Raw genomic sequence first — 23,426 nt, 5'->3', positions numbered from 1 at the left:
AGGTACATTAATTTTTTTTTTTTTAAGTGGAGCCCTGGTGGCACAGTGATTAAGAGCTCAGCTGCTAACCAAAAGTTTGGCAATTCGAATCCACCAGCTGCTCCCTGGAAACCCCACAGGGCAGTTTTACTCTGGCAGTTTAGTTTTTCGTTTACATAAGATTCCTTCCATGATGATACCTCAGGAAGGGAGCCTACACTGTTCAGAGAGTCGGGAGATTCTGCTGCTGCCTCCAACCTCCTGATTCAATTTGGGGCAAGTCATCGAATCTCTCTGGTCCATTACTTTGTCATCTGAAATGTTGTAAGACTTTTTAACCCTGAAATGTATATGCTACCATTTCAGCAATACCTTTTCTTTTTACTGGGGGGAAGAAACAGTTTTGATCTGTGGTAATTGACAGAATAATATACTGTAAATTACATTTTGGCAGTAATATCATAGGGGCCATCACTAAATATGGTTAGGGAAGACGGTGAAATGATTACCACTCTTAAAAGCCTTTGTTAAAATCTTTAATTTGATTTTAAGGTTACTTTGATCAGTTTTTGAAGAGGCATTCTAATCTAGTTTCGCTTTTATTTAGCAGACTGGTAGAATTACAGTCAGACCAAGTAGATAGCAGGAGAGCAGGGTGAGTAAGATTTGGGGAGAACACCAATCGTTTCTTTCTTCTTCTGTCCTACCCCCTTTTCCTCTCTCCCCTCCCTTCTCCCTTCTTCTCCTCCTCCTCCCCTTTCTTCTCGGAGAGGGAACAACTCTTATATGTCAGTACAGTAGATACCACTATAACAGATTTTAGATAGCAGTTAATCCTGTATATTTTTAGATATTTTAAAACTGTTTGAAATATTACTTTTGTAAAATCTCACTTTAAATTTTAATTTCCTTTTTATTTAAAAAAAAAACTCTTAAAGCTGTTCATGTCATGAAAAATGCTTATTACTTTGCTAGCTTGTTTTAAAAAAAACTTGATGAATTTTTCTGTAGCAGATTTCTTTGTACAAAGATGCACACCTTGCCTTTTTTCAAAAAGGTTGTAAGGTGACTTGATTTGCTACTTAACACAAAATCATCTTTGAGTATTTTTTTTCCTTAAAGTCACAGAACAGTTTACATAGTTGGAAGAGTTAGAAGGAACCACAGCTTTGTAATTCTGATAGATGCTCCACAGTAGTGAATAGAAACGGATGAAAGGGCCAAGAAAAGGCTTCGCTCCACATACAGTAAAGCGCAGCCTTACTTGCGCCTCCGTGAAGTTTTGTGTATTTCTTTGCATATATACAAGTAAGGTTCTCTGGTGACTTCCTGTATTTGATTTTAATTTCTGAGTAAATAAGTTTTTTAAGAAGTGGGTATATGTTATATTGGCTTATTGTCTATTTAAAAGAAACCACTACTGTATACTGAAAAAAAAACACTATTTTGTTTCCACAGAAACCTGCTAATATTTTAGTTATGGGTGAAGGTCCTGAGCGAGGAAGAGTAAAAATTGGTATGTTATATCTTTGATAAGTCACAGTGTAGCACTCTTTTAAAACTTTTGCAGGCAGCTGTATCACTTCTAATTTTTGCTGTAATAACATGCATATATTCATATAGTTTCATATGATAGAAACCATTTCTAAAGAGTGTATTAAAAGTGAAAAATGTTTCACACTTTTCAAAGGTGTCAGACAGTCTTTAGAGATGGAAGCGTTCTAATTATAAAACAAGGCTTGCAAGTATCTTAGAAACCTCTGCCTTCATTAAAAACAGCCTGTAGAGGTGAGGGGCTTCTGTCCATGTTAGAAGCCAGCCTCACCTTTAGTACAAGGGCGTACAGCATGCTAATGCTTATACCATCAGTTCTGTTCACCTAAGCCGGATTAGATCAAAACATGTGCCTCTGTTGACCTAATCTAGATGGGGAATTAAGACCGTAGGGGAAAGCCACGGAGGCTTGATAGCCTTAAGTTCTAACAAGATTGTCCTTTAGTAGGCCTTGGCCTGTTGGAAAAAAACAAAAGTAATAGGCATTCTGTACCTTGGCATGTTTTCTGAAAGCTCTGTTTTCTTATATCTCAAAGCAAAATTTTACCTCTTTCTGGTCTGATAATCTATAAGGATAGAACTAAAGTTACTTATTCTAATTTGTTATTTTTTCCATTGTCATTTCCAAGTTGTGTTTGTCACATACATTTAGTTTGTTTTGTGTGTGGGTAGAAGAAATGTCGTAACTAAATTGTCATGTTCATTTAAAGGCAGCAGGATTGTGAGAGTATATAGCAAAGTTAATTGTAATTCCTGGTTGCAAGATGAAATTAGAAGTGTATTAGCTGATTTGTACCACTTCATCAACTAAGAAAAACCTTAGGTATTCTTAACCTTCCTCCTTATCTTCGCTTATAAATTTTCCAACTCTCACTATCCACTCCTAATTAGACTCTCAAAACATTCTCGTATGATATAAACTTTGACGATTTTTTAGTAGTGGGAGCATTCAGTACACCTTCGAGGACTCCAAGCTATTGACCGCCTTTGAGAGCCAGGCCCTGTCAGTACTTATTGTAGTGTCAGCAGGTGCCTGGTAAGTCCTTACATGTGCTGTCAAAGGATTCTGTCAAATTCAGTGACATCAAGTTCAAAAGGAAGTTCAAAGCATGCAAATAAAAAAGACCCAGCCCAATAGTAGTTACAACACCTTCTTTGCTGTAAGATTTAGGGAAATTTTATATATTAAAATAATCTATTTTAGAATTATACTTTTGTAGAAAATATATAATGATGGCAGGTTTGGGACACATTAATGTGTTAAAACGTTCACATTTAAGAAGAAATATTAGTGCTTCTCTAAACCAGATTTTAGTAATCTGACTCATGGTTTTAATTCTTTACCAAATTTCTGTTTTTTTTTTTTTTTTAAGCTCCATGATTAAGTAGATTAGGTTAGGGCCTACTTCATTAAAAATGTATGTTAGGACAGAAGAGGTAAACTTATCAAATGGTGGATGAATCTTAAAGTTTTTGAATATGGTAAGAATAGTGATTGTTTATTCAACATTTATCAGGCAAAAGCTATGTAATGACACTATACTGATACTGTAAAAAAAAAAAAAAGAAATGAAAGACAATTTTTACCTTAAAGATTATAGTTTGGTAGAATAGCCATGCCTAAATAACTACATTACATATTAAACTATTTCAGATACCATAAACTGTATCTGAACTCAGTTCCAGCTCATAGGTAGGAGTTTGTGACCTTTGTTAAATCATTTAACTTCTGACCTCAGTTTCTTCATTTGAAAAAGGTGATTGCATTAGATGACTTTCAAAGCCTTTTCCAGCTTTAAAAAAAAAAAAATCCAGTGATTCTTTAAAACGAAGTTAGTGAAATTCAACCCAAATAAATGGAGAGAAACAGTGGTCTTAAAATACTATCTAGCAGTCTTCTGATTAGTTCCACCAGGCTCTTCAGGCTTGTGGATACAAAAAAAGTCAACATCTTGCTGATAACCAATCCTCTTTATCAACGCTTGTGACCAGAACAAAAAATGGAACTGCGGCTTAATCACCATGTCCAGGTTGGTGGTGTGACAGATGGAAAGAAATCTGCCCAGGGGAGTAGGACCACCCTTGTCCTCAGGCAGCAGAGCTTGTCCATCACCACTTGAAGGGACAGTAAATGCTCGCAAAGAATGAAGATCTTAGACTGGTTTTATATTTAGACTTCTGAAAGGAGTGAGAAGCTTTATGGGTTTTCTACCCCACAAATTCAGCACATTTTTCATATTTTACTAAACGAAATGGTAAAATTAGACTACTCGATTAACTTTTGTAAAAATATTTACTTAAGATTATGTGTTTTATTTTTACAGCTGATATGGGCTTTGCCCGATTATTTAATTCACCTTTGAAGCCTTTAGCAGATTTGGATCCAGTAGTTGTAACATTCTGGTACCGAGCCCCAGAACTACTGCTTGGAGCAAGACATTATACCAAAGCTATTGGTGAGTAGAACTAATTAAAATTTCATGGCTTTTAAAAAGTGGCTTTGTTGTTGTAGAAGATACATATTTTGATATATCTTTAAATCAAATAATATAGAAAATTATAAAAGTAAAAAAAATTTCACTGCTCAGAAATACCATCATTAGGATTAAGGGAATATCATTACAGACATCTCTCTTTGTACATAGAAAAATAGATGTATATTAAAAAATTTTTTTTTTTTTTTTTAGTAAATGGAATCATACTATGTTTTGTCCTTTAAATAAAAGTTTTTAATTTTACTTGAAAATATTAACATTTGAAATCATTAAACGTCAGACAGATGTTTCTTTTACGAAAAGAAATACTAGCTTCTAAAAGATTCTCCTAAAGAAGAGAAAAAGATTATGAAGAAAAAATTTAGGAGTTCAGAAACTTTTAATCTACCTTTCAAATTTCGGTGGTATTACCTTGTTATTATGAAGAGTTAATATAGTACTCTTATGCTTCTTCCCCCACCAACCTCTCAGTTGATGAACGTTATTATTAGTGTTTACAACATGTATTTTCTGTTCTCTGGTAATAATTCCTACAGTTGTTTATACATGTTATGTATTACAATAAACAGTGCTCAGCTATCACAACTTCTTCATTACAACATCTTTATTCTGTTTCGTCTTGTTTTGTTGAGTTTTATCAGTTTTTTCTTACGTATTTTGTCTTTTTTCCTTTGTGTGTCTTTATGGCCTCCCTGAGTTATTCTAAATTCTCTAGGATGGAATTAAATCCACACTTCTCTTACTGGATGACTCCTTCCTGGTGTCTTCTGTCCTTTCTCTCCTCAATCAGGCTCCAAGCTTCCTATGCCATTTCATCCTGACTTTTTCCTTTTTTTATTTCTCTGGAATTGGATCCTTTGCTTCTTGGATCCCATGATTTCATACCTTACTTTGCTAGAATATACTTTTAAGTAACTTTCTTTAGAAAGGGTATCTTAGGGGTAAGTTCTCACATTTCTGAAAAATGCTTTTATTATACTTGGCAGTTTGGCCAGTTTTAAAATTCTAGGTATAAAATTATTTTCCCTCAGAACTTTCATGATAGTCCATTGTTTCCTAACATGTGTTGCTGAAGAGAAGTCTCATGCCAGCCATGTTCTCATTTGTTGGCACATTACCTGTCATTGCTGGTTGTTTTTTTTTTTTTCCTTTCCTGAAACAAGATTTTTCATCCTTAGATTTCACAGTGATGTGCTGGCCTCATCATTCAGTCTGTGGTAGGCATATTCACTCTGAAGTTCATATCTTGTATCCATGGAAAATTCCCTGTACTAGTCCTTTGGTTGCCTTCTCTGTTTTCTATTTCACTATTTCCTAAAATCCTGTAACCAGATACCGGCTGTCTTGGTCTTATCCTTTATACCACTCTTCTTATGTTTTCTATCATTGTTTTATTTCCAAGAACCCCTTCTTATCCTCTGATTATTACTTTTTTCATGACATCTTGTTCAGTTTTTAACACAAAGAAAAGCTTCTTAAATATCTGTGAGGACAACGATAGCAGTGTTTTTTTGTTTGTTATGTAATTCTCTGTATTCCCTGAATAGTTATGTGTTTTCTTTATAGTCGTTCTTTTTGCTTGTATATCTTGCCTCTCTCCCTTCCATGTGCCAAGTATTCTTTAACTGTTTGATTGTCTATTAACCCTTTGATTGTCTATTCTTATTTAGGAATAAGGTTACAAGAAGCCACATGGGATCTTTGTGTACAAAGGCATGGAGACTGGCAGACTTGACTTGAGGGTGATCCCACAGAGAGCCACATTGCTTAGGGACCCTAAATGCCAGAATGCCCAGCTGTGCTCTGAATTTCAGTTCTCTAGGGAGCAATTTTCTAAGGAAGAGTCCTAGTTTTATCTCTGCCTCAAACAGGTCTTCATATGGTCTTTTTTACATTCAGGTCTTAGTCGAAATACTGCCTCTTCAAAGAGAACCCTCTTGATCATACAATCTAAAGCAGCACCCTTCCACCTCCATCACACTTCCATTGTATTGTCTTCATAGCATCGTATGTTATCTACTGGCCACTAAAATAGACAAACCTTGCCTGTCTTATTCACCATATAGGCCAGTGCCTACATGGCGTGTGGTAAGACCTCAATACTATTTGTTGAGAAAATGAGTGAGTCTTGCCCCCGATGTTGTTACTGTGCTTGTTAATACTTTTACTATTTTTCTGCCATTTTAATGTGGACACGAGAAGGAGAAAAGAGAAATACTTGTGGTCATTCTTCATATTAATGTCTTTTTCAAAAAATCACTATGTTCATCTTCATGCCTGCTTTGAGGTCACATTTTATTTATAGAAAAATAAAGATGGTTAAAGATAAGTCACTTAGATGCTAGAATTCTCCGTACTATCTTTGTAAGTTTTCTATAAATATAGAATTATTTCAAAAAAAAAAATTTATTTAAAAGAAAAAGTCAGGGGGAAAAGTAAAAATTGAAGCTAGTCCTGTTTTATATTACTACATAAACACACATTTGAATATCTTTTTTGCAGATATATTCCAAATGCATTTAAGAAACATATATGAACTAATACAATACATAGCTTTTTCCTTTTTAAACCTAAAAATGAATATCTAAAAGCAGTATTACTTTTGGTAAGACATGTTAACAGACTACACAGATAAACAAGTGATTCCCTACTTTTAACTGCTATTAACTGTACACCTAAGTCTGTACTAACAGATGATTTAAATTGAGTACGACATAGATTATCATAGAAGCTTATAAGAAACTTGTGACTGGCTTTATTACCGTATTTTCGTAAGTGCCCTGTGCTGATTTTTTTACAGCAACATGTGGTAGAGGATTGGCATGGTGGCCCTTGTGAAGGTGCCTCATAGCGGGAGGGCATGGCCAGCAAACAAACACAGAAGGCATGCGTTATTTGCATAAAAATACCATACCTGTTTTTTCCTAAGAAACTTTACATCTTATTATGACCGTTAAGAAGATTTGTATAATTTGCTATTCACTAGGACATTCTACATGTCAGCAGTTTAATTCAGGGCTGTTAGCCAGAAAGCTAAACCTGCCAGCAGTTAAAAAGGTAGATTTCCACATGTTCATATGGCTTTTAATTTTGGAAAGAGATGGCTTTTCATTTTGGAAATAGATGGCTTTTCTTCATATTTTTCTTCCTCCTCCTACTTCTCATTAACATCCAGATTTATTGAGTAACTCTTTTAAAACTTAGGAGAAACCAAAATGAAATCCAAATTCTGGGTCTTACCCTTAAGGAGTTTACAATCCAGTTGAGAAGACAACATGAACAATGGAAGTAACAAGACTAACCCTGTGAGTTCTAGTTTTAGCTCTGTCATTCTGTGTAGTTGGGTTTGTTTTAGGCAAGGCATTTAGTCCTTTGCCCTTATTTTCTGAAAATGAGAATTTAGTCTGAATCGTCTCTTAAATCCCCTCAACTCTAAATTCTATGACTTTAAATAAAAACAACAATATGTAGATCAAGCCACCTTATGTTGAATGCCAAATGACAGCTGTAGAAGTTCAGAGGAGAAATTAACCCTGAGGCTGGGGTTCCAAAGACCAGCACAGAGGAGAATGGCCTGGGCGCAGGCTTGGAGAACCAGGACCTGCAACTCTGAAAGTAGAACTGCCTCTTGAGGGAGACAGGGCTCAGAAGGAACCGACTCAGGCACAAATGGTTGAAACCAAGGTCAGAGTCCACCCCCCAGCAGTGATGATCAGCCACCCTACCCCCAGCTGTCTGGTATGAGCCTAACTTGACCAAGCTCAATCTTAGAGGACACTTTTCTTGCATCAAGTCATTGACTCAAGGAAGTTATAAAGTGGGTAACAAATCAACCAATTGTTTTTTTGTGTGATATTTGTTACACATCACATAAAAACCATTTTAATGATGATTTTAAAAAATCAGAGAGTGAAAAATGAAACTCCTTCTTTGAATCTAGCCATCTACTGCACAATCCCATTCTTTCTGTTACCTGTGCAGGTAGCCTTAAGAGTTCATTAAAGTACTCAACAGATTCCCCACACCACTATTAAAGCTACTTTGCTGGCATTTTGACTTCCCTGTCTGACAGTTTGGGAGTCCCTGGTTGGTGTAAACTCAGCTACTAACTGAAAAGTTAATTGGTTCAAGGCCACCCACAGGTACCTCAGAAGAAAGTCTTGGCCATTCTTTTCTAAAAAGTCAGCCATGGGAAACCCTCTGGAGCACAGTTCTACTTGGACACACATGGGGTTGCCAAGAGCCAGAGTCAGCCCAACGGGCACCTAACTGGTTATCTGACGATCATAGTGTGAACAGCTGCTGACAGAATTTGTAGTTGAACATACACATAATTTGCAGAATACATTCATATGTGCATTTTAATGGCATCATTTAGAAAGGTTAGATGTTACCGGAGTTAGGTAGATTACCTTAAATGAAAGGTGATTAAGTGCAGCAAAAGAGGATAGGGGAAAAATCAGGTCTGAACAAATCAAACACACACGTGCCAGCCCCCTATTACAGTCAGATGTTAGCGTCACCTTCATCATTCAGTAAACACACACGTGCCAGCCCCCATTACAGTCAGGTGTTAGCGTCACCTTCATCATTCAGTAAACACACACGTGCCAGCCCCCTATTACAGTCAGGTGTTAGCGTCACCTTCATCATTCAGTTGTACAGAACTGCAAGATGACTCATTATACCAGAGGGAGGAAATGTGAGATTATCAGCATTGCAATTCCAGGGACAAAGTTTAATTCTGTTTTAAGGTTGGATTTTTTATTTTTATTTGTTTGATTGGTTTGGGAGAGAAGGCTAAGAGAGGGGTATCAATCTTTAATTAATAGCTGCTAACCAAACCAAAACCAAACTCATTGCTTTTGAGTCAGTTGTGACTCACAGCAGCCCTATAGGACAGAGTAGAACTGCCTGACATAGGGTTTTCAAGGAGCAGCTGGTGGATTTGAACTGCCAACCTTTTGATTAGCAGCAAATGCTTAACCACTGCACCACCAAAGCTCCAATAGCCACTAAAGCAGTCTTAAAAGTTTTACTAAATAACCTCGAGTACAGAATTTTTTGCGTAATTATTTTCAACATGCCTTTGTGGACTTTTAAGCTAAGGTTTTTGTCCTCAAATAGCCAAATGCCAGTGGAATTGTATTAAGTGGCAAAAGCGCGATAAAATTGAGAAAAAGGTAATTTATTTTCTTTTATCAGAATAGAAACCTACCATTAGTACACCTATTGTTTAAACTACTATTTAGCAAATCTACCTTTTTTTGTCCCCCAAGTTGGGTATATGTAGTATACCAATTACTATCTACTTTGCCTGGTTAGCTCAATAGCTACATATGAGCATCACTGTTTTTGAGAAGTGGATGGAACTTATGTAATGTTTATAATCTAGAGAGTCTTTCTAGAAGAAGTTAGGCAGGTAGGTGAGCAGGAGAGAGGCTTTCAAAATATTGATTCTCACAAAGTTATTCAAGGTAGGGAGGAGCAACTTAACTGCACAGAATTGGAAAATTTGCCTGTAATATTTGCCTGATCAGCTGACTCAAAGTTTATAATTAATGTGCGGATCAAGATTTTGAAGAAAGAAAGGATAGTGAAATTGATAAAGGTGAATGATGGTAAAAAACCCATAAACCAAACCCACTGCCGTCAAGTCGATTCCGACTCACAGCGACCCTGTAGGACAGGGTAGAACTGCCCGCTAGAGTTTCCAAGGAGCGCCTAGTGGATTCTAACTGCCAGCCTTTTGGTTAGCAGCCATAGCACTTACCCACTATGCCACCAGGATTTCCAAATGAAATAGGAGAGATACAACTAAAAGATGTTATTGGGGTGAGATTAAGCAAGGTTCAGTAAACCATTTTTTCCAGCTTTCTTGACCTTCTATTTTAAAAGCAATACTGCCTTAAGGATTTCTATCTTATTTACTTACTGTCATCTTCTTCTATATATTTTATTTTCTTCTTTGGAATTTTTCAAAACTAATCAGAACAAGTTGTTACAGTGTTTATTGGGTGCCATGAGTTTTAAAGAATGATCCATCAGCCTTTTTTGTGTTCCTACTTAAGATTATCAAAGGTTGGGTTTATGTGTGGTACCCATGTAAAAAAAATATTAAAAACAATCTAGTTTGACCTACATTTCTTGATGAGACTTTCCACATGGTGTTGGTGAGATTTGGTTTTCTCATGTGGGATGAAACTGGTATGCAAGCATGGTGCCTCTTTTTTAATCAGCTGCTAGTAGTCCAGATGTGTAATCTTTAAGTAAACAGATGATTAACTTGTTGGCTTTGAAATGTAAATGTGATAGTTTTACATCAAATTAGGTACCTATATTCCAGTTTTGGAGTTTAGGAATTCTCAGTTATTTGTCCATTAATATTTTTTCTCATTTTCTATTTAAGTGACAGTTATTAACATACCTGAACACTCAGCTAATAGAATAGTGGTTGTTATTTGTCCCCCTACAGTTATTTATATTTGCCACAGGTATTGGTTAAATCAGTCAGAAACCATCTCCTGAGTGTCTGCTTTGTGCACACCCTTAGTCTAGGGAAATTAACTGTCAATTAAAGGAGTTGTTAAGAAATGGAATAGTACTGGAATATTTTAAACTAAATTGATATGTCGATCTTTCCTCTACTAATAGTTCTATTGAGTAAAACTTTAATATGAGTGAAAGTAAGCCTAAATCTTAAAGCAAGTATGTCTTCTATACAGAAAAGTCGATTTGCCTGGCTTTCATAAATAATTCCTCCGAACTTACAGCCTTCTTTTTCCATTTTAAAAGTAGTATTGCTCCCGAGTATTTATTTATTTTTTTTCGTCCTGAAAAAATCTGATACTGCTGTAGCATGAGGAAACACCTTGAAAGAAAAAAAAGTAGAAATGCTAAGTTTCATTAGAATATTTGAGGTTAGGCACTGCCTTTTTCTTGTTGGAATGGCACCTTGCTAATTAGTGCTGACATGGAGGGATAATTCTTAGGCTTTACAGATTGTCCATTAAATAGACATATAGAGAAAACCTGTTTTATCAGAAAATTTGCACTGATCGTTTTTGGCAAGTATGGCTAATTTCAAAGGCTGTTTGAGTTTTCTGTTTGCTTATTTTATGTTCAGTTTTGTTTGTGGTTCCAGTGCTTATGTACAGTTTTGTGTGGTCATGTTTGGGGCATTTAAAAACTCACCAAAAATCTCAGCCCATAAATTTGATGTAGACATGGAATGAAGCCACTGGATAGGGTGGCAGTATAACAGGGAATGAAAAATGAGGGAGGGGGCCATGTATTTACAAATAGTGTTCTGTGATATTTGGTAATTATAATTGCATAGAAATTATAAAGAAAGAGAAAGAAAAAAAAACACTCCCTTGCCAAAATAAAAATGCATTTTCTTTTGGAAAGAACCACTTTATTTTCCTCCTTTCTTTTTCTTTTTTCCTTCCCTCCCCTCCCCCCTTTTTTTCCTTTTCTTTTTTTTTTTTAACTTTTTTATTTTAAAGATATTTGGGCTATAGGGTGTATATTTGCAGAACTACTAACGTCAGAACCAATATTTCACTGTCGACAAGAGGACATCAAAACTAGTAATCCTTATCACCATGACCAGCTGGACAGAATATTCAATGTAATGGGATTTCCTGCAGGTACACATTATGTCTTTTTTTTAAATCACTGTTTTCTGAACTTAGATATCATCATTGGAAAGCTGTATATTTTTAGCTGATAAAAGCTAGTCTTACTCTTTATTTTTTTGGCTTGCATTAATCAAAGATCCATAGAAATAATAAAATTTGTGGAATCCACATGTTAGCATAAAAATATTTTTGAGTTTCCAGAATTTGAGGAGTATATTTTTGTTTTATTTTGTTTTGTGTTTTTGTTTAATATTTGAAATGATAAATTATTTGCAATATATGTGTATAAAAGACACCTTTAGTTTTTTCTTAACAGTAGAAACTATAAATAAAGCTCAGTAGCTATGAGTTTTCTGGCAGCACATGTAATACTGCCGTTATTTGGCATTGGGATGCAAATGTTGAATGTCATTTCTGTTTAGGGCACTGTATAGAATCACATTATATTGAGAAGTAGCATTTCTGCTGTATAACCGTTGTCAATAAGAACCTTCTTTGAAGTATTCTTTAGAGCTGTCAGAACATAGGTGAGAGGCTAGTCCTCCACAAGCCAGCCCATCTGATGTCAGATCTCTCCCACTATGTCCCAACTCCTTTCTGTACCACAGAAAGGTAGCTCATGAGTCAGTAGGAACTCTGCTCAAGGGTCCAGAATAATGGGAATTTGTTTAATCTAACAAATTCAGGTACCTATTTAGAAATTGTTTCTTATCAGGAATATTTCACAAGTCACTGTAACTCAAGACTAACACAGAAATATCCATGAGTTCTAGTTCCACAGTCCCTTGTAAGGGTGTTAATTATGACTAAATGCAGAGTAATTATACAGAGATAATACCTTTTTCCAAAACTGGGCAACAGTTCTTGGGAGACTGCTCTATTGTGATGGGAATTTCATTCACTCACTAAATATTTCTTAAGTACCTGCCAGTGCTAGGCTCTGGATTAGGCATAAAATATTGGTGGTACATCAGACATGATTCCACCCTCATGAAGTTGACATTGTACTACTGTAAGTAGAATCTTTAGAAAGTAAGGATGGCTTGAGTAGATTAGAGCAATGCCCTTTCTCACTTCTGAATGCACTCACCATTTCCAAGGCCCACAAGGAACATGGCTTATGAGAGGGTAGGAATTGGGAGGGCCTTTTTATAGGAGGTGATTTTTAATATGTGGTTCAACAGTTAAGGCAGGCTGAGTTTATAAAAAAGGAACCTTGAAAACCAGGCAGTGGAGGTTTGATATGCTTAAGAATGAGAATTCACAGTAAGTTCTTGGGTACTAGTGACATGATTTATATTTTAGGAAAATAGACAAATCGGAGTATGGAGATAGTTAAGGAGAAAATTCCGTGTAGGAGTTTAAAGTACATGTTTCATTTAAAGTTTCATTTACTTTAGGGAAATTCTGGTGGCGTCGTGGTTAAGTGCTACGGCTGCTAACCAAAGGGTTGGCAGTTCATATCTGCCAGGTGCTCCTTGGAAACTCTGTGGGGCAGTTCTACTCTGTCCTGTAGGGTCATTATGAGTCGGAATCGACTTGACGGCACTGAGTTTTTTAGTAGAGTCTGGCAGTGGTATACAAAAACCAATTAAAGAAGAAAGGTAACAAGTCAGGGAAACCAGCTGCCTGCCCAGCAATAACCAGGCATAAAGTGAAAATTAGGATGGAGAGTAAAGGACAAGTGCAAACATTTCTATAAAAAATAATTACACATTTCTATAGGAGGCGTGTAATTGAGGGAAGAGTAAAAAATCTCAAGATTTCTAGCTTGAGAAATTGACAAATAGACAAATTGGAGTATGGAGATAGTTAAGGAGAAAATTCCATGTAGGAGTTTTAAAGTACATGTTTCATTTACTTTACAATGTGTGGTATCTGTGGAGGAGAGGTAGGTAGCAAATGTTTTTACCAGTAAGTTCAATGAAAAGCAAACCTCTAAAAGCTATTTAAGAGCTTAAAGGTGCCGTTAAGCTTCCTATTACACGGCCGTGCACCTAGTAGACTCTCAGTGAACACCCACTGATAGTGGTGGAGAAAACACAGTATCTAGGATGTATTGTTGGAGCAGCTGTATCTAATTCCAGCAAAACTCACTGAAGCATTTTGTACTTAACTGTTTAGTAGCTGGGTTTGCTTTTGGGAAAGTTTATTGAAACTAGCCAAGGGCACCGGCTGACTTATGAATATACTAACTGTAGTCTACCATGTTCTACTTCAGTTATTACTGCTTACATTGATTGCTGATGTAATTAAATGGATTTAGTAAGGTGAAACTAAGAAGGGCCATATCATAAAAAGAAGCTTATCTTCAAACTACTGAAGGAAAAGATCTTACATTTACCATTTGAATAGATTGATTGCTGATTTAAGCAAGAAATTTGGTGGGAAAGGGTGGTTTTAGAAATAGTTACTTATAACTTATTGTAACTTATTCCCCTCTAGTTATAGAAATTGAGGCAACTTATGGTAAAATATTTAGGAAGTAGGCAGCTAAACTTAAAAAGATCAAGAAAGACATCTAAAGCTATACAGGGGAAGCAGAATTGGGTTTACAATTCAAGATAAGATGTTCACTGTAGCTGAGCATTTGTTGAAAGTCTTGAGTTTTCATGAAGGTTTTAAAGTATAGGAAATGTAATAAAAATTGAAGTAATCTTTATTAAAGTTCTTGGTGACAGCAACCTAGACAACATCAAAACTTACCAATGTATTTCACAGATAAAGATTGGGAAGATATAAAAAAGATGCCTGAACATTCAACATTAATGAAAGATTTTAGAAGAAATACGTAAGTTTGAAAGAAAATAGATTTTGTGTGTGCGTGTGTTATTTTTTGCTTTCCTAGCGTTACAATAGAATATTCAATATCAGATTTTTCTAATAAGGAAGTTTACTTATTTACTGTAATAAGTATTTTACATTATGACAGTCTTCTTTCTTAATACTGCTTTCTAGAAACTAGACATCAGTGTAGAATAATGAGCTTAAGAAATAAGAGACTAAAATGTACTACCCTTGCTAACTAACCTAGGTTGTGTAGTAATTTTAAGCAAGTTAATAGAGAAGAATGAAGAATTTATTTATTTACAACGCAAAATCAGGGAATTGAGACGGGGACCTTATAGACCTGTAACTACTGCATTTTAAACTTACTGGTAAGGCTGAGTTAAACTTTTGACCCATATAATTGAAACAAGGCTCTTACTGTAAATTATCTTAAAAGATAATTTGTTGTAAAGAAACTTTTCAGTAGATGCTTTTCATGAAAGTGTCCTGCATTTAATCAGTGATGTCCACTCAAGAGACCACTGTGGATATTGAATTAAATATGAAATTGATTTAATGCTAGTCTTTTTAATGCTGATCTCTATTTTCCATGTATATTTTATATCAATTACAATCAAAATAATTCTGTTTGGAAGGACTTTGGCCAATGTAAAATTAACCTCAAATCTAATACAGACATTTCATAGTATTTCTCTTTCAGGTATACCAACTGCAGCCTTATCAAGTATATGGAAAAACATAAAGTTAAGCCAGATAGTAAAGCATTCCACTTGGTAAGCTTTAGATAATAGCACTCATGAAATGCATTTTTTCCCAATTGACTAGCCCAGCCTGAGGCTTTTTGTGGTCAGGATGTATAGTTACTGAGCACTGTTGGATTGATTTAGTGGGAAATGCAGATATCTGGTGGGTGCATGCTGGTGAAGGCATCAGAATATTTGCTTCTCTAAACCCATCTCATGCTTTGACTGAGTAACCTTTGGCCACGTTAGATTTTCTAAAGGTAGTGATCACAAGAAGTCTGTCCAGAGCTATTGTTTTTCATCAATTATAAAAAATTCAAAAAGTGTACTTCTACAAGTTGGAATCTCTTTGAAAGATTGCTTGCAAAAATTTTAACTACCAAGACACCTCTGAAAACCTTGAGTGTCGGGAGTCCTTCCATGGTGGCATGGATGTGTTTTCTGGGAGATGTAGCATTTTTCACTGTGTATTTAATGGAAACATGATTTGACCTGGAATCCAAAAAGCATGCACTCAAGGAAGTTTACGATGAGGCTTTATTCAGCTACGGCCAACTGAAATGTTTACCAGAACATTTCCATTGTTATACTGTAATGTTTAAAAATCTTTTTCAGTTTTATGTTTTCAAACAATGGTTTATAATCTATAACAGGGGAATTTGGGGAGCAGATTGCTTTTTGCTTGGCTTAAATTTTTTTTTAATTCTTGATTCCCAAATGTCTTAAAATAGGTTTCAAGGTAACTCTTTTACCTTGAGAGGGTTAAACTTTGCTTTGTTACACCAGATCACTGGGCACACTTTTATTTCTGTTCCTTCTTCCCTTCTGCTTCTATGTCTTTTAATTATTGTTATGTCATATTGTACATTTTATCATATATTCCATAGCTTATCAACAATTTAAAAAGCAGTGCTTAGCCCATCTTATTACCATAGTGCATTATCCAAATAATGGTTTATTATGATAAACTAACTTACAGCAGGATCCAAATTGGGAGATTAATTTAGATCCTTCAAAATCATGGCTTAATTATTCTGACAATGATAGTCATGGTAGAGTAAAAATAATGATTTATGGGAATTACTCTTAATTCCCCTCTGTTTCTTGTTGCTCATTGTAGTCTCACTGCCATCACCACTGAAACGCTCTTAGAGAGATAGCTCCCTGTAGCATATTTGCTTGTTTTTACTGGGCTGACCTATCTCAATTGCTGGTAATCTTGGGTGGTCCCATCTGAAAGCTCTATTATAACTCCGTTAAAAAGGCTGGAGTTTCTATATTTTACATAGAAAATCCAGGCTTCTCTTCTCAACCTAAAACTAAAATTATGCTTCCAATGAAATATCAGATCATCAAAGTTAAATTTGAATCTTACCTTCCCAGCATTGTATTTGTATATTTCATCTTTTTTCCCACCAATCCTCTAAAATTTGTCTTCTCCCATTACGTTTCAACGTGTTTATTAGTTCACTGGTTTTCAAAGTGTGGTCCCAGTCTAGCAACATTATAATCACCTGGGAACTTGTTGGAAATGCAGATTCTGGCCAGACCTGCCAAGCAGATAGTCAATCAGACAGTCTGGGGAGGGCCCCAACAATCCATCTTAACAGGCCCCCCAGGTGATTAGGATGCACGCTGAAGTTTGAGAATCGCTGTCCCATTACCCATTGGCGTTGAGTCAGTTCCAACTCCTAGTGACCCTATAGGATAGAGTAGAACTGCCCCATAAGTTTTCCTAGGCTGTAATCTTTATGGAAGCAGACTGCTTCCCATGGAGCAGCTGGTGGGTTTCAGTCTTTCGGTCAGCAGCCAAACCGCTGTAGTAGATCAAAAAGTATAAACTAAGAGACCACTCACTATTTAGATAATCTCTTAAACCACATAATTAAAACCAAATTCTTTATTTTCATAGGGCCTTTAACGAACTATGTTTTAATCAAAAATTACTGAATTTTCACATCCGTGTGACATTTCTATATGTACCAATAATAAAAACAACAACTAACACTTACGTGGTGTTTTCTTTGTGCCAGGCACCATTATAAGCACTTTCCATATATTAACTCATTTAATCCTGAAATCAAATCTGTGATAATAGGTACTATTTTTAATCTCCATTTGAAAAATGGGGTTGCATAGAGGTTAAGTAACTTATCTAAGACCACTCAACTGATAAATGTGGGGTCAGAATTTGAACCCAAGCAGTCCACTCCAGTATCTCTGCTCATAACCCCAACTCTGTACGTAACAGGTTCTGTGCCGCCATGTTTATTTAGACTAGTGCAGCAGTGTCCAGCGGAACTTCCTCTGTGATGACGGAAGTGCTCTCTGTCTGCATTGCTGAACAGGGCACCCACTCCCCAAGCTCTGGAGATGTACCTAGTGGGACTGGGAAACTGAATTTTTTAGTTAATTTGAATTTAAACCTAAATAGTCACATGTGGCTAGTGTATTATTTGTATTGCTACCATTTTTTCCCTTAATAGAAAAAGAAGAGAAAAATACAAGAATTTTAGTACTTCTTGTTGTTAGTTTTAGGGGTTAAATTGTGGTGTTATGCGTCAGAAAACATACACCTCCCACGTACGGGCCAAGGGTAACGACGGGAAGGAACGCAGTCATGTGTTTATGATTTGTGGTTTCAGCTTCAGAAGTTGCTCACCATGGACCCAATAAAGCGAATTACCTCAGAACAGGCCATGCAGGATCCCTATTTCTTAGAAGACCCACTTCCTACATCAGAGTAAGTGACCAATCATTAACTCATCAGCAGGATAGAATTTTCTGGAGTATGTTTTCTATTGGTTGTCAACTCCAAGCTGCCACTCCTTTCATGGGGCTCAAGGAAATCCTTATGACAAGCCAAAACGAGTTCTGATGATTGAGGTGTCATCTGGGGGCTGTACAGTTAAGAGGCATGCCTGTCCATCTCTTGCCTTATGAAACTTTGGTCCCACTGGTTCCAGCATTAATCTGGTTATGTGGTGACAGGCTAATTATGCAAGCTGTAGCTCCTCTCAGGCTATTCCTACAACTGCAGTTACAGTCTTATGTTTCAAAATGGCAAACACCATTCCCAAATGCATTCACATTCCCCAGGTCATCTTTTGTTGTAAACGTAGTAGGTTGAGTAAAGCTGAAATTGTCTTTGGATAGTGACACACACTTCAGTTAGAATTTATATTTTGGTTGTAGTAATAAAAGAGTAATGCTGAGACACAAAAAGAAAGTTGAGTCACATTGGATGATCGTTGATTGTTTTTATGCAATGTAAGGCCTTCTGCTGGCCTGCTGTCATGCCACTGTTTAGAAAAAAGGAGCCATTTTGTCATGCTCACATGAAAGGTGCTTATTTATATTTGCAAATAAAGAGACAGAGTCCATCTTAACAGATTAAAATGAAAACGGAGCTTAAATGAGCATTTGAAATATTGGTTGGTACACCAGAAATCGTTTTCTCTTTTTTTTCTTCTGATCAGCGTTTTTGCCGGTTGTCAGATCCCATACCCAAAGCGAGAATTTTTAACAGAAGAAGAACCTGATGACAAAGGAGACAAAGTAAGTATTGAAGTACCATTGGCAGCCTGGTTCACTGAATACTACGGTAACATTTCCCAGTTTGGGGGTATGTTGTTCTGTGTCTGAGTTGAACTTTGTTTTTCTCTTTAACCACTTGAGAAGAACCAGCAGCAGCAGCAGGGCAATAACCATACGAATGGAACTGGCCACCCAGGGAATCAAGACAGCAGTCACGCACAGGGACCCCCGTTGAAAAAAGTTAGAGTTGTTCCTCCTACCACTACCTCAGGTGGACTGATCATGACCTCAGACTATCAGGTATGTCACGCATAGTCAGTGCTTACATGTGGGTGTATGGGGGAGGCCCATCGGAAAATGTGAGATAGTTGACAAACACTGACCTTTTTGTACTTGGGGAAATACGTTGACATAAAATGTTACTGGCATTGCAGACGCTGACGGCAGTACAGTAGGAAGGGTTTAGACTCTTGAACCAGACAGATTTGGAATGATTGAGTTCAAATTATGCCATTAATTAACTGTGTGGCCTTGGACAGGTAAGATAACATCTCCTGGCTTCACTTTACTCATCTGTAAAATGAGAGTAGTAAAACCTAACTTGGAGCTGTTCTAAGATTAGACATGATGTATCTTAGCACCTAGCTCATAGTAGGCGCACAGTAAATTATATGTGTTGTTTTTTTGGGTTGTTTTGAAACAACAGTGTACCATAGTGATTAAGAACACCGGCTTACAAACCGCAGCCCAGTCAGTTGCTTCTGCGTATTTTGAGATTCAGACATTCTCAGTTTACTCATTTGTAGGATATGGATAATGGCAAACATGCGTTTGTAGCAAGGACTAAATGAGATAGTGTGTGCTAAGACACAGTAGCTACCAGTTTCTTTTATCATTTTATTACGGTTCATGTTACACAGTCAGCATTTCTTAAGTGGTGGTGCTAATGTTGGTGGCGACTATAATAGTAATAACAGCTTACTGAATGTTTACTATGTGCTAGTTGATGGCAGGAAACCCTGGTGGCATAGTAGTTAAGAGCTATGGCTGCTAACCAGAAGTTCGGCAGTTGGAATTGACCACGTGCTCTTTGGAAACCCTATGGGGCAGTTCTCCTCTGTCCTGTAGGGATGCTATGAGTTGGAATCAACTTTATGGCAACGGGTTTGGGTTTTTTTTTTCTTTTTGGTTAGTTGATGGCAACTAACGACAATAACAGTCTTTCGGTGGTACAAATGGTTTGCACTCGCCTGCTAATCTAAAGGTTGGCAGTTCGAACCCACCTAACAGCGCCTTGGAACAAAGGCCTGGCTTTCTGCTTCCGTGAAGATTATAACCAAGAAACCCTATGGAGCAAGTTCTATGCTGTAACACATGGGGCCACCATTAATCCGACTTGACGCAATGGCAATGGGTTTCACTACTGTACTAAGCATGAAACATGTTACTTCCTTCAGTCCTTATGATAACTCTGTGTGGCACATATTACTATTGCTATTTCAGACAGGAGAGTGAGGTTCATGCTGGTAAATAACTTGCATGGTTACCTAGCAAGCCTGTGGTAGACTCAGGACTCAAAGTTAGATCTGTCTGGCTACTCAGGCTCCTCTGTGGCTACTCAGTGGCACCTATCAAATGGCATCATCAGGCCTTTGTGGGAAGACCTCTTTTGAAAATTGTATTCCACCTCCTTCTCTCTTCTGCTTTTTTAATCATATACCCAACTAAACTGGGTTTTGATGTGGGAAGAATACTGAAACCTTGACCTACTAAAAGAGAAAAAGAAGATCTTACTTAAACTGAAAAGGTCCCCAACACCTGCTACAGCACTTCAAGAATTAGGTATTAACCCTGCCTCAGTTAAGGAGAGGTCCAGCCTACCACACAAGAAATCCTTGTTTGCCCACATAGTCATTCTCTTCCAGTAAGCTAAACAAGGAAATGAGAGGCAGCCGTCTTTGGGAGTAGCTTTCTTCCAGCATCTTTTTCTCCCTGTCCCATGGAAGGAGCACATCTTGGCTCCAGAACGTAGCTGAGCTGTGATCTGACCTTCTGCCGGCTCTAAGAAAATGGATGCTGCCCTTTGTTTGCGGAGGTTCTTGTGCTTGAGTCTTGTGGGTGATGTCAAAAATAGCATTCAGACTACAATTTCACATGTTCACTCTTTTTAAAAGGCTATTTTTGTTAGAATTGGGAGAATTTAGGATTAGGTGTTAAATATGCTTTGAAAGAGAGAAGTAATAAATCATGGTTAATCTTTTACAGTGTTTGTCTTGGGACAGGGATGCAGGAATGGGAGTAGTGTCTTTACAAGTCAGAATTAGAGGACTCTAAACTGTACTCCACCACCTGCCTGTCAGCGTGTCATACTGTGGTGGCTTGCGTGTTGCTATGATGCTTGAAACTATGCCGCCAGTATTTCAAATATCAGCATGGTCACCCATGGTGGGCAGGTTTCAGCAAAGCTTCCAGACTAAGACTAGGAAGAAAGGGCTGGTCATCTGCTTCCAAAAATTAGCCAATGAAAACCCTGCGGATCACCACAGAACATTGTCTGATACGGTGCCGGAAGATGAGCCTTGTAGGATGGGAGGCACTCAAGATACACAGTGGCTGCAACAATGAACTCAAACATACTAGTGACCATGAAGATGGGGCAGGACCAGACAGTGTTCTGTCCTGTTGTGCATGAACAATATAGTTTGTGTTACAACAGACTGTAGTACCTCACTTTCCCTTTGTGCCATTTTTAATTGAGAATACCACTCTTCTCACATTTCAATTATTATATTTTTACTTTTCCATGTAACTTGTAGCAGAAAATAAGATTCAGTAGTCTAAAAGGCATAAAAATGTGGTAATGGAAAGAAATTGATTCTATACTGCTTTTTTTCATCATATTCATTTTTACTCTTTAGTCACATTGTGGGAGGAGCTTCTGTTGAAGAAACTAATGTGCAAATTAGCTTTGAACTTCTTTCATGTATACATCATTAATTTCATGTTTAAACACCTCAACAAGTTAGTTAATATTTAAACAGCATGAAAAGGGTTTTGGGAAAAGGTTGTAGAAAGAAATTATTTGCTCGGCGTAATAATATGATTCGTCTTCATGTTATTTACTAGCAATACTTCTGACTTTAAGGAGCCCTGGTAGCACAACAGTTAAGCACTCGGCTGCTAACCAAAAGGGCAGCGGTTCAAACCCACCCAGCAACTTCATGAAAGAAAAAGACCTGGTGATATGCTTCCATAAAGATCACAGCCTAGAAAACCCTATGGGGCATTTCTGCTCTGTCTCATGGGGTAGCTATGAGTTGGAATTGACTCAGTAGCACCTAACAACAACTTCTGACCTTGATGGGAAAAAAGTTGATATTAAAAGTTTTTTTGTTTGTTTTTTTTTCATTTTAATTCTTTAATTCTATTTACAAGCACAAACCTTTTAAATTCTTACTTCCTTGAAACATAGTGACACTTGAAGCACACATAAACCTTGCTGGCTTGGGGATCTAGCTCACTCTGGGAGCAGCTAGTTCACATTTATCTCTTGCTGTCCTCTTCTAGCGTTCCAATCCACATGCTGCCTATCCCAACCCTGGACCAAGCACATCACAGCCACAGAGCAGCATGGGATATTCAACTACCTCCCAGCAGCCTCCACAGTACTCTCATCAGACACACCGGTACTGAGCTGCACCGGAATCACGTCATTGCACTGTTGCTATGCTGCGGGGTGGACTGTGCGGCTCTCCGCAGAGCCTGGCCTGGGCCACGAGAATGTACTGTGCAACCACGTCTTCAGAATGTCCAGCCGCCGAGTCCCACCACTTTTCACAGATTGGGGTAGTGGCTTCCAAGTTGTACCTGTTTTGGAGTTAGACTTGAAAAGAAAGTGCTAGCACAGTTTGTGTTGTGGATATGCTACTTCCATAGTTTACTTGACATGGTTCAGACTGACCAATGCATTTTTCAGTGACAGTCTGTAGCAGTTGAAGCTGTGAAATGTGCTAGGGGCAAGCATTTGTCGTCGTATGTGGTGAATTCTTTCAGTGTAACAACGTTATCTGACCAATAGTGCACACACAGAGAACTGTTTAACTGGTACTTGAAACATACAGTATATCTTAACTCAACAAAATAACCGAGACTCAAAATGAGATTATTTTGGTACACCTTTCTTCTTAGTGTCTTATCGGTGGGTGGATTCATTTTCTACATTAATCAGTTGTTTTTTTTTTTTGACCAAGAAAAATGCCTGGGTTTTTTTCAAAATACAAAAACCACATAGCTTTTCCAGAAAGGTTTCAAAACTCCCAAAGATTAATTTCCAACTTTACTAGTTTGTTTTTATTTTCAATCTTTGACTTGACTGGTATTAAAGCTGCTATTTGATAGTAATTAAGTATGTTGTCATTGATATAAACCGGTTTGGTTCAGCCACAAGCTGAAATGATTGTCGTTGCAGACAGTGTTTTATTTTTCCCGTTGGTGTTGCTGATTGTGAGCATGCTTTAAAATGAAGAAAAGCATGAACGATGACGTCCTTAAAAAGGCGCGTGGCGTCCAATTCCGCCATCTTGTCCTGATTTCAAAGCTGGTTGGTGTAGTGCTCTTAAAATTTTGTTCAGTTCATTTTCTTTTCTAAAACTCGTTCGCACGTTGTTTAGGGTGCCCTTACTTCA

General features: G+C 37.1%; 1 protein-coding gene across 10 annotated transcripts in view; it reads left to right on the top strand.

The window, feature by feature from the left end:
* CDK8 (cyclin dependent kinase 8) overlaps nt 1-23,024 on the top strand; it is a 174,446-nt gene extending 151,422 nt beyond the window's left edge. For 4 of the 10 annotated variants that reach the window (XM_023553134.2, XM_003414056.4, XM_064275331.1 and 1 more), the window contains 9 exons: nt 1,438-1,495; nt 3,858-3,989; nt 11,537-11,680; nt 14,393-14,462; nt 15,162-15,234; nt 17,850-17,947; nt 18,684-18,762; nt 18,883-19,041; nt 22,309-23,024. In XM_023553134.2, the coding sequence (XP_023408902.1) occupies nt 1,438-1,495; nt 3,858-3,989; nt 11,537-11,680; nt 14,393-14,462; nt 15,162-15,234; nt 17,850-17,947; nt 18,684-18,762; nt 18,883-19,041; nt 22,309-22,434 (939 nt within the window). In that variant the 3' untranslated portion in view covers nt 22,435-23,024. Of the gene's footprint in view, nt 1-586; nt 635-1,437; nt 1,496-3,857; nt 3,990-11,536; nt 11,681-14,392; nt 14,463-15,161; nt 15,235-17,849; nt 17,948-18,683; nt 18,763-18,882; nt 19,042-22,308 lie in introns of all 10 variants that reach the window. The other 6 variants (XM_023553135.2, XM_023553136.2, XM_010593965.3 and 3 more) reach the window with 6 other exon arrangements.
* Nucleotides 23,025-23,426: the final 402 nt, after the last annotated feature.

The sequence above is a fragment of the Loxodonta africana genome, chromosome 23 (assembly GCF_030014295.1).
Source record: "Loxodonta africana isolate mLoxAfr1 chromosome 23, mLoxAfr1.hap2, whole genome shotgun sequence".
Classification (NCBI taxonomy): Eukaryota; Metazoa; Chordata; class Mammalia; order Proboscidea; family Elephantidae; genus Loxodonta; species Loxodonta africana.
Note: the sequence above shows the minus strand (reverse complement) of the source record. Positions and strands in the feature narration are given on the sequence as shown.